The 12,720-nt window shown below is 46.0% G+C and overlaps 1 protein-coding gene across 1 annotated transcript; it reads right to left on the reverse strand.

Moving 5' to 3' along the window:
- Positions 1-826: 826 nt before the first annotated feature.
- Positions 827-12,048, reverse strand: LOC117677878 (uncharacterized). Its single transcript, XM_087876393.1, has 6 exons — positions 11,782-12,048; positions 9,729-10,583; positions 7,362-7,485; positions 5,967-6,071; positions 3,792-3,902; positions 827-1,046 (listed from the first exon to the last, which is right to left on the reverse strand). The coding sequence occupies exons 1-6, from the start codon at positions 11,891-11,893 to the stop codon at positions 1,043-1,045; spliced, it is 1,311 nt and encodes a 436-aa protein (XP_087732519.1). The 5' UTR covers positions 11,894-12,048; the 3' UTR covers positions 827-1,042.
- Between the last annotated feature and the right edge of the window lie 672 nt (positions 12,049-12,720).

Here is a 12,720-nt window from a genome sequence, read left to right on the forward strand (position 1 = left end):
CCCCCCAAAAAAATGCTCTTTCTGGGCTCATAAGGGTTGTCCACATTCATCAGAATGTTTCATGGACTCTAGATTCTTAGTACAGCTCAAAAAGAACACTATTGGCATAATCTAATTGCCTTCGACCATCCATTTTGGCACAAAGATCCAGGTTAAGCTGAGAAAGGATTAGATTAGAGGTATCCAACCACAGTCACCATGTGCTTTACTGCTCAACTATATAACTGTAATAGGAAATAGGAAACTCTACTTAGAACAAAAGTGCATTGAGTATATACCATAGATCCAAACTAGTAAATACTGCCATCTACTGGCTGAATACTTCTGTAGTTGTTGCAATAGAGAATACATGCCAACATGTGTTTTATAATACAATAATACATGGGCAAACAATAGATACAAACTCAAGATACAAACTACTACTGGTTCTGTGGGCGTGGCTTGGTGGGGGGAGGGTAATGTGACTGGGTGGGTGTGGCCAATTTTTTTTGTTTTTTACTTTTTAAAGCATTTTTTTACAACCTATTGGGCCGAATAGGTTGTAAAAAATGCTTTTAAAAGGTTAAAAAAAAAGGCTCCGACGATCACAGCTATGGCACACAATCTTCAGAGCTTTTTTAAAAACATTTTAAAGCAGGAAGTAACGACACCCGAGCGGGTGGGCGGAGCCTTGCACCGCCATCGCTACTGGTTCTCCGAACCACCTGCCACAATCGCTACCAGATCGCCCGATCCGTTCCGAACCGGGATCATTTCACCCCTGTTCCACAGGCATCCTGAACTCTGGGTATTTAAAGTAATGGTCAAAAATTAACAATCTCAGGAGTAGACACTGCAATGGTTTAATTTTTTCAGTGCATAAGAGTGTCGGTGTTCTTTTCAGATCGTAGTGGGATCAGAGGAGCTGTGGGAATTTGCTGTCAATTGTTGGGCGCAGGGAGGGATAGATAAAAATTTGCAAGTCGAAGAGTGTTTTTTTTTTTTCGTGTTGAAGAAAAGGGATCCATTTTTGTTCTTGAAGGCTCGATGCAATCTGTTCTTTTTACCTGAAAGAGAGTCAATCTCAAATCACACACACAGCAGCCAAAAATGAAATATAATGTAGCCCGTGACATACGACCACAATTGAGCCCAAATTTCTGTTGCTAAGTGAGACAGCTGTTAAATGAATTCGACCCCGTTTTATCACCTTTCTTGACATGTTTATTAAGTATTTATCACCGCGGTTGTTAAAATTTAGCAACACAGCGGTTAACGTGGCTTGTTAACCGCTGTGGTGAGTTCTAACCGGCTTTACTACCGGTTCTTTTCGTGTACACGCTTTGCGCGTGATTGCATTGGGAATCTCTGCCCAGCTGAGGTGCGGCAATCCACTCTGCCACACCTATCAGCTGGGCTAAAAAAGAAGAAATAAACGGTAAGAATAACACGGGGATGGGCGGGAGGGCCCAGCTCCCGGACAAAGAGAACCGGTTCGGTGACATCATATCGTCACCGCTACCGGCTCGGCCGAACCGGGCTGAACCGGGAGGAACCCACCACTGCACTGCAACTGTCATAAATAGGAGTCAATTGCCAAGCATCGGAATTCTGGTCACGTGTCCATGGGGAATGCTACAATGGCCGTAAGTATGAGAAGTCACTTTTTCCAGTGCTTTGAACGGTCACTAAACAAACTGTCGTAGGTCGAGCACACAGTGTCCCTGTGGGTCATGTGATTGTGCTCTTGGCTATGTTGTGAATGTACAACGGTTGTGTGCTCATGCGATCACCGTTTGCAACCTTCAGAGCTGGCTTCGGCAAACAAGCAAACTCAATGGAGAAGCCAGCCGGGAAAGTCACAAATCTCAATGCTGTGAATGTCTCACTTAACAACTGCAACAAAAAAAAAGGTCATTAAAATCAGGAAGGGACAGGTGATGCTGTACACAATGACCGCACAGCTTAATGACAAATGTTCCACTCTTTATTTTGATTGTAATTCAAGAGCTGCCTGTAATCTCATAGCCCATTAAATCAGATTATTCCATCATGTATTCTAGGTTTGCTTCAAAAGTGGTATTTTTCTGCCTCTGCTGGTAGAAACAGGAGTTCAGCTCACCTGCTGCACTTTATACCATCTTACACAAATGCCTCCATTCCATATGGCTATTTATTTATTTATTTATTTATTTATTTATTTGTTTGTTTGTTTGTTTGTTCAATTTATATGCCGCCCTCCTCCGAAGACTCAGGGTGGCTTACAATGCACTTATAGTAATAGCCTTCATTCTTCTGTATATACCTGCTTATTAGGGCTTTTTGGCCCCCCCCCATAAGGCGTGTTTCTACAAAGTCAGCTTATTGCCCCCACAATCCGGGTCCTCAATTTACCTACCTCGGAAGGATGGAAGGCTGAGTCAACCTTGAGCCTGGTGAGATTTGAATTCGCACTAATTGCAGGCAGCTGGCAGCTAAGTGCTATATAACAGCACTTAGTCCGCTGCACCACCAAGGCTCTTGTTGGAGACAGACTGGCTGAGCCAGAGGGAGGAGTCAAGCAGGGAATTAGTCTGGAATCTTTAGGGAGGCGCAAACAACCAAAGTCCAACCTCCCCTTGAATCAGTGGTTGGTTGCCCCCGGTTCGGGCTGTTTCTATAGAACCGGTAGTAAAACCGGTGGGAGGTTCCGCCCACTGACCCTGACATCATCAGAAGCGATCTGCGCATACGCAGAAGCTTCTGAGCACGTGCAGAAGTAAGCCGCGTGCGTGAGCGAAGCAAGCAAGCACATGCAATTCCATTGCCAACTGGTAGTAAAGATAAGTAGAACCCACCCGTGCCTTGAATGCCATTTGAACCTTATCTAATTGAACTCTTCACATGTGGATCCATAATAGAATAACAGAGTTGGAAGGGACCTTGGAGGTCTTCTAGTCTAACCCCCTGCTCAGGCAGGGAACTCTATACCATTTCAGACAAAATGGTTGTCCAAACTCTTGTTAAAAGCTCCAGTGTTGGAGCACCCACAGCTTCCAGAGGCAAGCTGTTCCATTGATTAATTGTTCTAATTGTCAGGAAAGTTTTTTCCTTAGTTCTAGGTTGCTTCTCTCCTTGACTGATTTCCATCCATTGATTCTTAGTAATTCTCAGCTGTTATAATAAAATATTTTTGTTTGGGATTAATTGCGTCTTATAATGACTAAGTGAGCCTAGGTCACAACAGTAGGTGAACTGTCAGCAACGTTTAGCAAAGGCCTGGTTAACCAGGTAGCATTAAGGAGCCATGGTGGTGCAGTGGTTAGAATGCAGTATTGCAGGCTAATTCTGCCGACTGCCAGCAGTTCGATCCTGACCGAATCAAGGTTGACTCAGCTTTCCATCCTTCCGAAGTGGGTCAAATGAAGACCCAGATTCTTGGAGCAAGATGTAGACTCTGTGAAACGCTTAGAGACGGCTGTAAAAGCCCCGCAAAGCGGTATATAAGTCTTAAGTGCTATGATTATTGCATGAACATGTGTTTATGTTTGTTTTATTAAATTTGTATACCGCCCTACTCCCGAAGGACTCAGGGCAGTGAACAGGCACAGGATAAAATACAGAAGTACAAAAGTTAGAAACAATTTAAAACCAAATTAAATAATTTAGCCCACGACAATTTAAAATCCCAATAATTTAAAAACAAATTAAAATTTCAGTTTAAAAATTTAAAAGAAAGGAGAGAAAAATTAGGCCAGGTGATGTGATGTTTTCCACAGAGTGGGAATTCACAGATTGTTTTTAAGTCTTCCTTTCCTGGGTCTCTTACTTACCGTCCTCTCCTGGGGGCACCTCTTGCTCCACCTCTGCCTCTGCCTCTACCTCTCACCCCTCGCTGTGCGGTACCTCCACGAGTCGTCTTACGCTTGGGAGCTGTTGTTTTCCTAAAGACACACACACACACACACACACACACACACACACACAAATGAGCATGGCTCTGAACACTAAGTTGTCAACAGAGATCGTGCAATGGAGTTATCTTGGCCCTTAGTTTTAAACTAAAACTACATACCGGTAGACTTATGACAACAATTGAGCCCCAGATTTCTGTTGCTAAAAGAGATAGTTATTAAGGGAATTTTGTCCCTTCTGAAATGTTTGCCATGCTCCTTTTTCTTCTGGGGGTTCAGCTGCCTCTTATCTGACTATGGCTTAGTCCGGTGATGGTGAACCTATGGCATGCGTGCCCGAGATGGCACACAAAGCCCTCTATGTGGGCATGCATGCCATTGCCAGCTGCTCTTCTGGTTTATGGCGCCGGCCAGCTGGACTTCGTGGGTGCCGGAGCACTGGAAAATGGCCTGAAAAATGACCAAAAAACAGGCTGTTTTTTGGGCTGTTTTTGGGGCCGTTATTTGGGCTGTTTTCAGGATGTTTTTTGGGATGTTTTCCGGCCATATTTGGCCTGAAAAATGGCCTGAAAATGGCCTGAAAACAGCCTGAAAACAACCAAAAATTGGCCTGTAAACAGCCTGTAAATGGTCTGGAAAATGGCCTGAAAATGGCCTGAAAACAGCTTGACAAACAGCCAAAAAACAGGCATGCGTGCACGCATGCATTCCGGCCACCTGGTCAGATGCACGCGTGTTTCAGTTCGGGCACTCGGTGCTGAAAAGGTTTGCTATCACTGGCCTAGTCTGTGGCTCTTCCTTCTCTCTCCCAAGGTTATTCTCACATACCATTATACCAGTGATGGCTAACCTTTTTGCCATCACGTGCCAGGAAGGGGGGGGTCAGGGGAGGTTCACGTACATGTGTGCCACACCCATAATTCTATGCGCCCCACCCCGTGCATGCGCGTGTGACCCCTCCCTGCCCCCCCCCACTATTGGCACGTGATGGCCCTTTTTTCTTTCTCACCAGGCTCCAGATCCTCTCTATGCATCTGGGGAGGGCGAAAACAGCCTTCCCCACCCCCTCGGAGGCCCGAAACGGCCCATTTCCCAACTTCCAGTTGGACAGGAAGTGATGTCTTTTGCTGTCCCCAGCCTCCAGAGACTCCCGGAGCTAAGCTGGAGTGCCAGGCGACATGGCTCCACGTGCCACCTGTGGCACGCGTGCCATAGGTTCGCCATCACGGCATTATACCAACTTAGATGGGATAGAATAGTAAATAATTGAAGGACATTTATTAAGTTCTTTAGTTGAAATTACACCGTCGGTATCCCTGGATGACAATTTACTGCCAACCCTGAAAGGAGGACCCAGGACTTCTGAAGTACCGTCTTCTTCTCTGCTATTTCCAAAGTCCAATGACCAATTATACTCCCCCTCTTCCAGGGGTGGGCTCAAAAAATTATAACAAGGGGTTCTCTGCCTGGTTGTTGAGTGGGTATGGCCATGGTGGGCATGGCTTAGACAGCCCCCTGCAGCATGACAGGGGGGGTTGCCCTCCCCAGGCTCCTGAGGCCCTCTGGAGGCCAGAAATGGGCCTGTTTCCGGCCTTCTCGAATTTCTGGTAGGCCCGTTTTTCACCCTTCGCAAGCCTCCGTGCATGCCTTGTACTTAACCTGCATCCAAAATGGGTCATGTGGGGACTCTTGGGAGGGGTGGGCAGGGTGCGGCAGGGCGGGGCCAGTAAGAAGTGCACAGAATCTTAGCGAGAGATTCTCCCAAACCCCTGCGAACCCCCAGATGCCCACTCCTGCCCTCGTCCTGTTCCTGTCAGAGGGACCTTTGAAGGTGCTTCCGAGTTGAAATGATTAGCTAGTGACATCACCCAGGGGATACCCGTGGGAGTGCCTTTTCACGTCTCCATCAAGGAGCTGAAGCTAATAACAGGCACTCACCCCCTCCAGGCAGCAGCACTCAAGTCTCGAACACGGGCTTGTTAACCTCCAACTCGGCATCCTAAACACATGAGCCACCCTGCTCCTTATGACCAATGCTATTTGGTGTAAACAAGGAAGGGCATTCAAGGATCATTTAATTGGATGACAACTTACTTTGCTACTTGCGTTGATGCTGGTATCGGTGCCGGGGCTGGAGCTGGAGCTGCAACCGGTGCTACCGCCGCCGCGCTGGTGGTCGGGGCAGGTTGAGAAATACTACTGAAGAATCAGAAAAAAAACAAATATCGTGAGAATTGCTTTGAATTCAACAAGCTGTGTTTTGCTTTCCTGCGCTTGCGTCTAAGGCAGAGGTGGGGAACGATGGGAATGAGAAGACTGGGCACAGCCAATTGGCTGCCACCAATTCGCCATGGCCAACTCACTGCGGGACATTTTGCCATGGCCAGCTCAACATACGGTAATTCGCTCTGGGACAATTTAACAATTCTATTGAATGATTTAAAGTAAATAAAAAAACATATTTTCATTTTTGCCGTTCATATTTCGTTCTATCCCTACTTTTGTATCCTTCCTTTAATTATTCTATTCCAACATTTCTTTGACAGTAGTGTAACTCTTGACCCCAGTGAATCAGAGGAAGGTTTCAGCAGGTTCTGACCAATTCTGGAGAACCGGTAGCGGAAATTTTGAATAGTTCAGAGAACTGGTAAATACTACCTCTGACTGGCCCCGCCCCCCATCTATTCTCTGCCTCCCGAGTCCCAGCTGATCGGGAGGAAATGGGGATTTTGCAGTAAACTTCCCCTGGAGTTTTAAAGGAGTCTAAACAAGGGGGGGAGGGGTTTCAAAAATTTTTGCAAGGGGTTCTCTGCCCAGTTGCTGGGTGGGTGTGGCCTAGTTGCCATCCTGCACCATGGGGGGAGGGCTGTTTTTGCCCTCCCCAGGCTCTGGAGGCTTTCCTCGAGCCTCCGGGAGGGAAAAACGGCCTCCTGAGGCTCTGGAGGCCCTCTGGAGGCCAGAAACGGCCCCATTTCTAGCCTTCCCGAACCTCCGGTAGGCCAGTTTTTTGCCCTCCCTGAGCCTCCATGGGCACCCTGCACTTACCTGCATCCAAAACGGGCCGTGTGGGGACTCCTGGGAGGGGCAGGGCAGGGTGGGTGGGGCCAGCCAGGATTTGGGAAAGGGGTGAAATGATCCTGGTTTGGACCGGATCAGGTGATCCGGTAGCAATTGTGGGAGATGGTTCAGAGAACTGGTAGCGATGGCGGTACGAGGCTCCGCCCACCCGCTCGGGTGTCATTACTTCCTGGTTTTAACCAGGAAGTAATGTGTTTTTTACCCTCTGCACATGTGCAGAGGTCTGCGTGTGCATGTGAGCGTGAGCAAAGCGAGCTCACATGCACGGTGCATGCAGTTCCGAACCGGCAAGGAAGGTAAGTAGATTTCACTCCTGATTTGGAGGTTCTCCGAACTGCACAGAATCTTAGCTAGAGGTTCTCCTGAACTCCTGCGAACCCCTAGCAGCCCACCCCTGAGTCTAAATATTACCTTCGAGAAGTGACGATCTGATAAGCAGTTAGGCCTACAAGCATTGAGACCACGAAAAATGACGACACTGCAATTCCTATGATGCCTGGTGTAGAAAGACGGTTTCCTTTCCTGCCAGTTAGTCCTTCAATAGAAGAGAATATATGTAGCTCAGGACTGAACTCTGGAGTTCTTGGTGCTCTCTGATCTTGGTATTTTTTTTCTGCAGATGTTTCATTACCGAACTAGGTAACCTTTTCAGTGCTAGAAGGAATGGGGTTTGATCTCTCTTTATATGCAATAGTCTGCCCTACCAGTATTTGGTCAGGATGTGATTTTCTTTCTTTCATAGTTCCTTGATGAGGATATTATTATCTGTTGGTCTGTTTGTTTGTTTGTCTGGTATTAATCCCTGCTTATCTGCTTATCTACACTTATTTTAGTGTTGAAGAGAATGTGTTCTTTTTTCTTCTCCTTAGCTTTTTTATTGTCTCTTTCGAATGATGTGTAGATGTAGTTTATCTCTATGTGTCTGTTGATGGCTAATGTGCAGAACTGCCATGCATCTAGGAATTCCTTAGCATTTTTGGATTTAGTTTGATCTAGTATGGTCATAGTATCCCCGTTGAAACTATGATGGAGTCTGTCTATGTGTGGTGAGATTGAGATTAAGGAAACAGAGTCAGTCCTTTTATGAAACAACAAACAATCAAAAGCCAATAATAACAAAAAATAGACAATAAATTAACTCATCCAGTAAAGGCTAAAGGAAATATAGCTCTTAAAAAATAAAATAAAATAAACTTTAAAGAAAAGGCACTGCATTCAAATACATCAATTCCATACCCATATGATTTACTATGAACAAATCAATAATCCTAAATTTACCACAGGGGAAAATTATTCTTTTTAATCAAGTAAAATTATAAGTATAGGACTTTAATTTTATACAGTTTTATCATTTGTATGAATTAAGATTGGCCATGACATTTTTAATTTCTATTTAGTCCATTTCAGGAATGAAATCTGAGTACCCATAACTAAGGTGTGGACTGTGAAGATGGCAAAATTTGCAGAAATGGCAAAATTGACCTATTTGATTTAAGGAGAAAAGAATAGGTAATGCTATAAAAGATTGGAAGCCTTTATGGACTTTTTGCTAAAAATGATTTAGTTAGCACTTTGACAAAAAATGAATTGGCAATTTCTGGATTTGTTAACTTAAAATTATTGAACATGGGAAGAAGGGATCTACGTAATGGAATTATAAAGGGGGGAAATAATGAACATTTGTGTTATAAAGAAGAATGGAAGTCATGTCTTTACTTTTCTCTTTTCTTCTTTCTTTACCTGTAATGTTTCTGGCATTTTTATCTCTTTTTTTCCCCTTGTTTCCTCTTTATGTACTTTTTCTATTTAATGTTTTAATTATGCAAAAAACTTTCAACAAAACACACACACATATGAAATTAATCTGGGTATGTGGCAATGCCCCTCCTTCCTTCCTTCCCCTTCTTCCATCTCTCTGTCTCTTCCTCCTTCCTTTCCCACCTTCTCCTTCCTTCCTTCCTTCCTTCCTTCCTTCCTTCCTTCCTTCCTTCCTTCCTTCCTTCCTTCCCCTTCTGCCATCTCTCCATCTCTCCCTTCTTCCCTTCCCACCTTCTCCTTTCCTTCCTTCCTTCCTTCCTTTCCCTCCCTCCCTCCCTCTCTCCTCCCTTCCTTGCCCTTCTGCCATCTCTCTGTCTCTCCCTTCTTCCCTTTCCACCTTCTTCCTTCCTTCCTTCCCTCTCCCCAGCTCCACATGGGCAATGCCTTCACATGGGCAAAACATCTGGTGAGATGCATCTGAAAAAAAGGTGATTTGCACGTTCAAGGATGCCAACTGGACCTTTTCAACCCTCCCTATAAACAACCCTGTAGTGAACCAGATCTATATGCTGTCCGGCTTTATTCTACAGAAAAAGAAAGAGAAAGAGAGAGAGAAAGAGAGAAAGAGAAAGAAAGAGAGAGAGAGAGAGAGAAAAGAGAGAGAGAGAAAGAAAAAGTCAGAAAGAGAGAGAAAGAGAAGGAGAGAGAGAAAGAGAAAAAGAGAGAGAGAAAGAGAGAGAGAGAGAGAAAGAGAGGAAGAGAAAGAAAGAGAGAGAGAGAGAAAAAAGAGAAAGAAAAAGAAAAAGAGAGAGAGAAAAAGAGAAAGAGAGAGAGAAAGAAAAAGAGAAAGAAAAGGAAAGAGAGAAAGAGAAAGAAAGAGAGAGAGAAAGAAAAAGAGAAAGAAAAAGAAAGAGAGAAAGAGAAAGAAAGAGAGAGAAAAGAGAGAAAGAAAAAGAGAGAGAGAGAGAGAGAAAGAGAGAGAGAGAGAGAGAAAGAAAGATAAATAGATAGATAGATTACCCTGGAGTCGCAGATACACTTTCCCCACGCTCTTTCCTTCGTTCTTCTCCATCACTCCTTTGTAGAAGCCCTCATCCTGAGTGGTCAGATTTTTGATGTGCAGGGAACAATCCGAGTTAAGGAATTCCCGTCCCGTGGAGCCATCTTTGAAGGCCAGCTTAGATAGAGGGGGTAGGCTATAGGTCACGATTGGTTTAGCCTCATCATCGCCCCCTCTAAACCAGCTGCAGGTGCTGAGGGTGTTGGTATCTCCACTCGGGATGAGGGTGACATGCCCTCCTATTTCGGGTTTCTCGGGGTCCAATGCAATATTAGTAGAAACTGTGGGAACCCCAGGAGAGATATGTTTTGTGGCAGGAGGGCGAAGAGAGGGAGGATGATGAGAGGGAGAAGGAGGGGGAGGGGGAGGAGGGGGAGGAGGGGTAGTGGGACGAGGACGAGGACGAGGACGACGGGTAGTGGGACGAGGACGACGGGTAGTGGGGGGAGGGGGACGGGTAGTGGGGGGAGGGGGACGGGTAGTGGGACGAGGACGACGGGTAGTGGGACGAGGACGACGGGTAGTGGGACGAGGACGACGGGTAGTGGGGGGAGGAGGACGGGTAGTGGGGGGAGGGGGACGGGTAGTGGGACGAGGACGACGGGTAGTGGGGGGACGGGGACGGGTAGTGGGGGGACGGGAACGGGTAGTGGGAGGAGGGGGAGGGGGACGGGTAGTGGGAGGAGGGGGACGGGTGGTGGGAGGGGGACGACGGGTAGAGGGAGGGGGACGAGTTGGAACACGAGGACTAATAGTTTTGATGGTAGTTTTAGGAGGAGCTTCAACCCGGTGGAGGCAAGAATTCAAGACAGATGCTGAATGGAAAGGGGAAAAAAATCAATATTTAGTTCAGCAAGAATTTAACCTTGGCAAAGAATGGTAACTTTTGCAGCTTGACGACCGAAACTAAAGGAATATCTTCCAAGTTTAGGCTCTTGAGGAAAGGAGTTAAAGAGGCAATTCTAGAAGGGTAAACTTCTTCTGGTACCATTATCTAAGGTACAAGTAAGGGTGTCCCTGTCCAGTCATATCCAACTCTAGGGGGCAATGCCAGCATTGTCCGAAGACATTTCTGTGGTCATGTGGCAAGCATGACTACATGCCGAGGGGGCACGGGACACTGTTAACCTTCTCACCAAAGTGGTACCTATTTATCTACTCACATTTGCATGCTTTTGAACTGCTAGGTGGGCAGGAACTGGAGCAAGTAACAGGAGCTCACCCCATCATGTGGCGCTCGGGTCTCAAACCCGGGCTGTCAGCTTTCCAGCTGACAAGTGCAGCATCTTTAAACCGCCGAGCATTGCTCCCGTTATGCACCATTATCTAAAAGCTTACAAGATATAGTTTGTACCGAAGCTGCTGTGAACCTCAGGCGAGCTCTTTTTTTTTTTTTTTTTAAATTTGATTTATATGCCGCCCTTCTCCGGAGACTCAGGGCGGCTTACAATGCGCTAAGCAATAGCCTTCATCCTTTTGTATATTTATACAAAGTCAGCTTATTGCCCCCACAAACTGGGTCCTCAATTTACCTACCTTAGAAAGGATGGAAGGCTGAGTCAACCTTGAGCCTGGCGAGATTTGATCTTACTTTAATTGCTGACAGCTGGTGTTAAATTACAGTGCGTTTGTCTGCAGAGCTATCCAGGCTCCTGGTTCCTTAACAGAAAGTTTGGCTTTCCAGTCCAGTTTAAGATCCATCCAATCCATCTTCATTTCCCCCAAACGAGGAGTGAAATCCAGACAGGTTCTGGAGAACCGGTTGCAGAAATTTTGAGCAGTTCGGAGAACCGGCAAATACCACCTCTGGCTGGCCCCGGAGTGGGGTGGGAACGGGGATTTTGCAGTATCCTTCCCCTGCCATGCCCACCAAGCCACACCCACTAAGCCACACCACGCCCATCAAGCCACGCCCACAGAACCGGTAGTAAAAAAAATTGGATTTCACCACTGCCCCAAGCCCATTCCTGGCTCAGCCCCAAACCTCATTCCTATGGAATATCTGTCTCTCACCTACTAAAAACCAAATCAACCAAGATTGTTTACATCCAGAGGTGGTAACAACTGTCAAGGGGTGTCTGGATGGTATTCCTGCCACTCTTGGGGATGGATGAGTCTTAAGCATGGTAGGGAATTATTTTTCTGCACCACTGGAGGGCTGGAATGTCTCCATTTATTTCCCCCATCAGGTTCTCTGGACCCTAAACTGAGTCCACCTACAATTCACCCATCCCCAGTCTATCCTCTATAGTCTGGGGGCATTGGCAGGAATTCCCATCTACCTTTTCCAGGTAACAGGAAGAGGTCATAAAGCAAATACATGAGTCATGGTGGGTAAAGGCTATTGGAAAGGATCCCTTTGAAGCAAGCAAAATGATTTTTAAAAAAAGTCACCTCTCTGGATTAGGGGCTTTAAAATAAACTTTTCTTTATTTCTATAGTCTTCCTCTTACGACCACCATTGAGCCCAACGTTTCTCTCGTGGAGTGAGACCGTTGTTCAGTGAATTTGGCCCCATTGTATGGCCTTTCTGGCCACCGTTGTTGATTTGGTAACGTGGCTGCTAAGTGAATCTGGCTTCCCCGTTGATTTTGCTTCCTCCGAAAGTTGCAAAAGGGGATCATGTGACACACCGGTGGTGGGTTGCTCCCGGTTCGCAAGAACCGGCAGTAAAAATTTGTAGTAGTTCGGAGAACCGGTAATAACATTGGCTGGCCACGCCCCCAAACCGGTTCCCAGCCCGGTCGCCGTTCGCTTACCCAGCCCACCTCATCAGAGACTTTTTTTTTTACTTTTAAAAGCATTTTTTCTACAACCTCTTCGACCGAAAAAATGCTTTTAAAAGTTAAAAAAAAAAAGCCTCTGAAGATTGTGCGGCTCAGCTGGGATCGTCAGTGGCTTTTAAAAGCATTTTTTCTACAACCTCTCGAAGAGGTTGTAGAAAAAATGCTT

The sequence above is a fragment of the Pantherophis guttatus genome, chromosome 10 (assembly GCF_059756535.1).
Source record: "Pantherophis guttatus breed Tessera chromosome 10, ASM5975653v1, whole genome shotgun sequence".
Lineage (NCBI taxonomy): Eukaryota > Metazoa > Chordata > Lepidosauria > Squamata > Colubridae > Pantherophis > Pantherophis guttatus.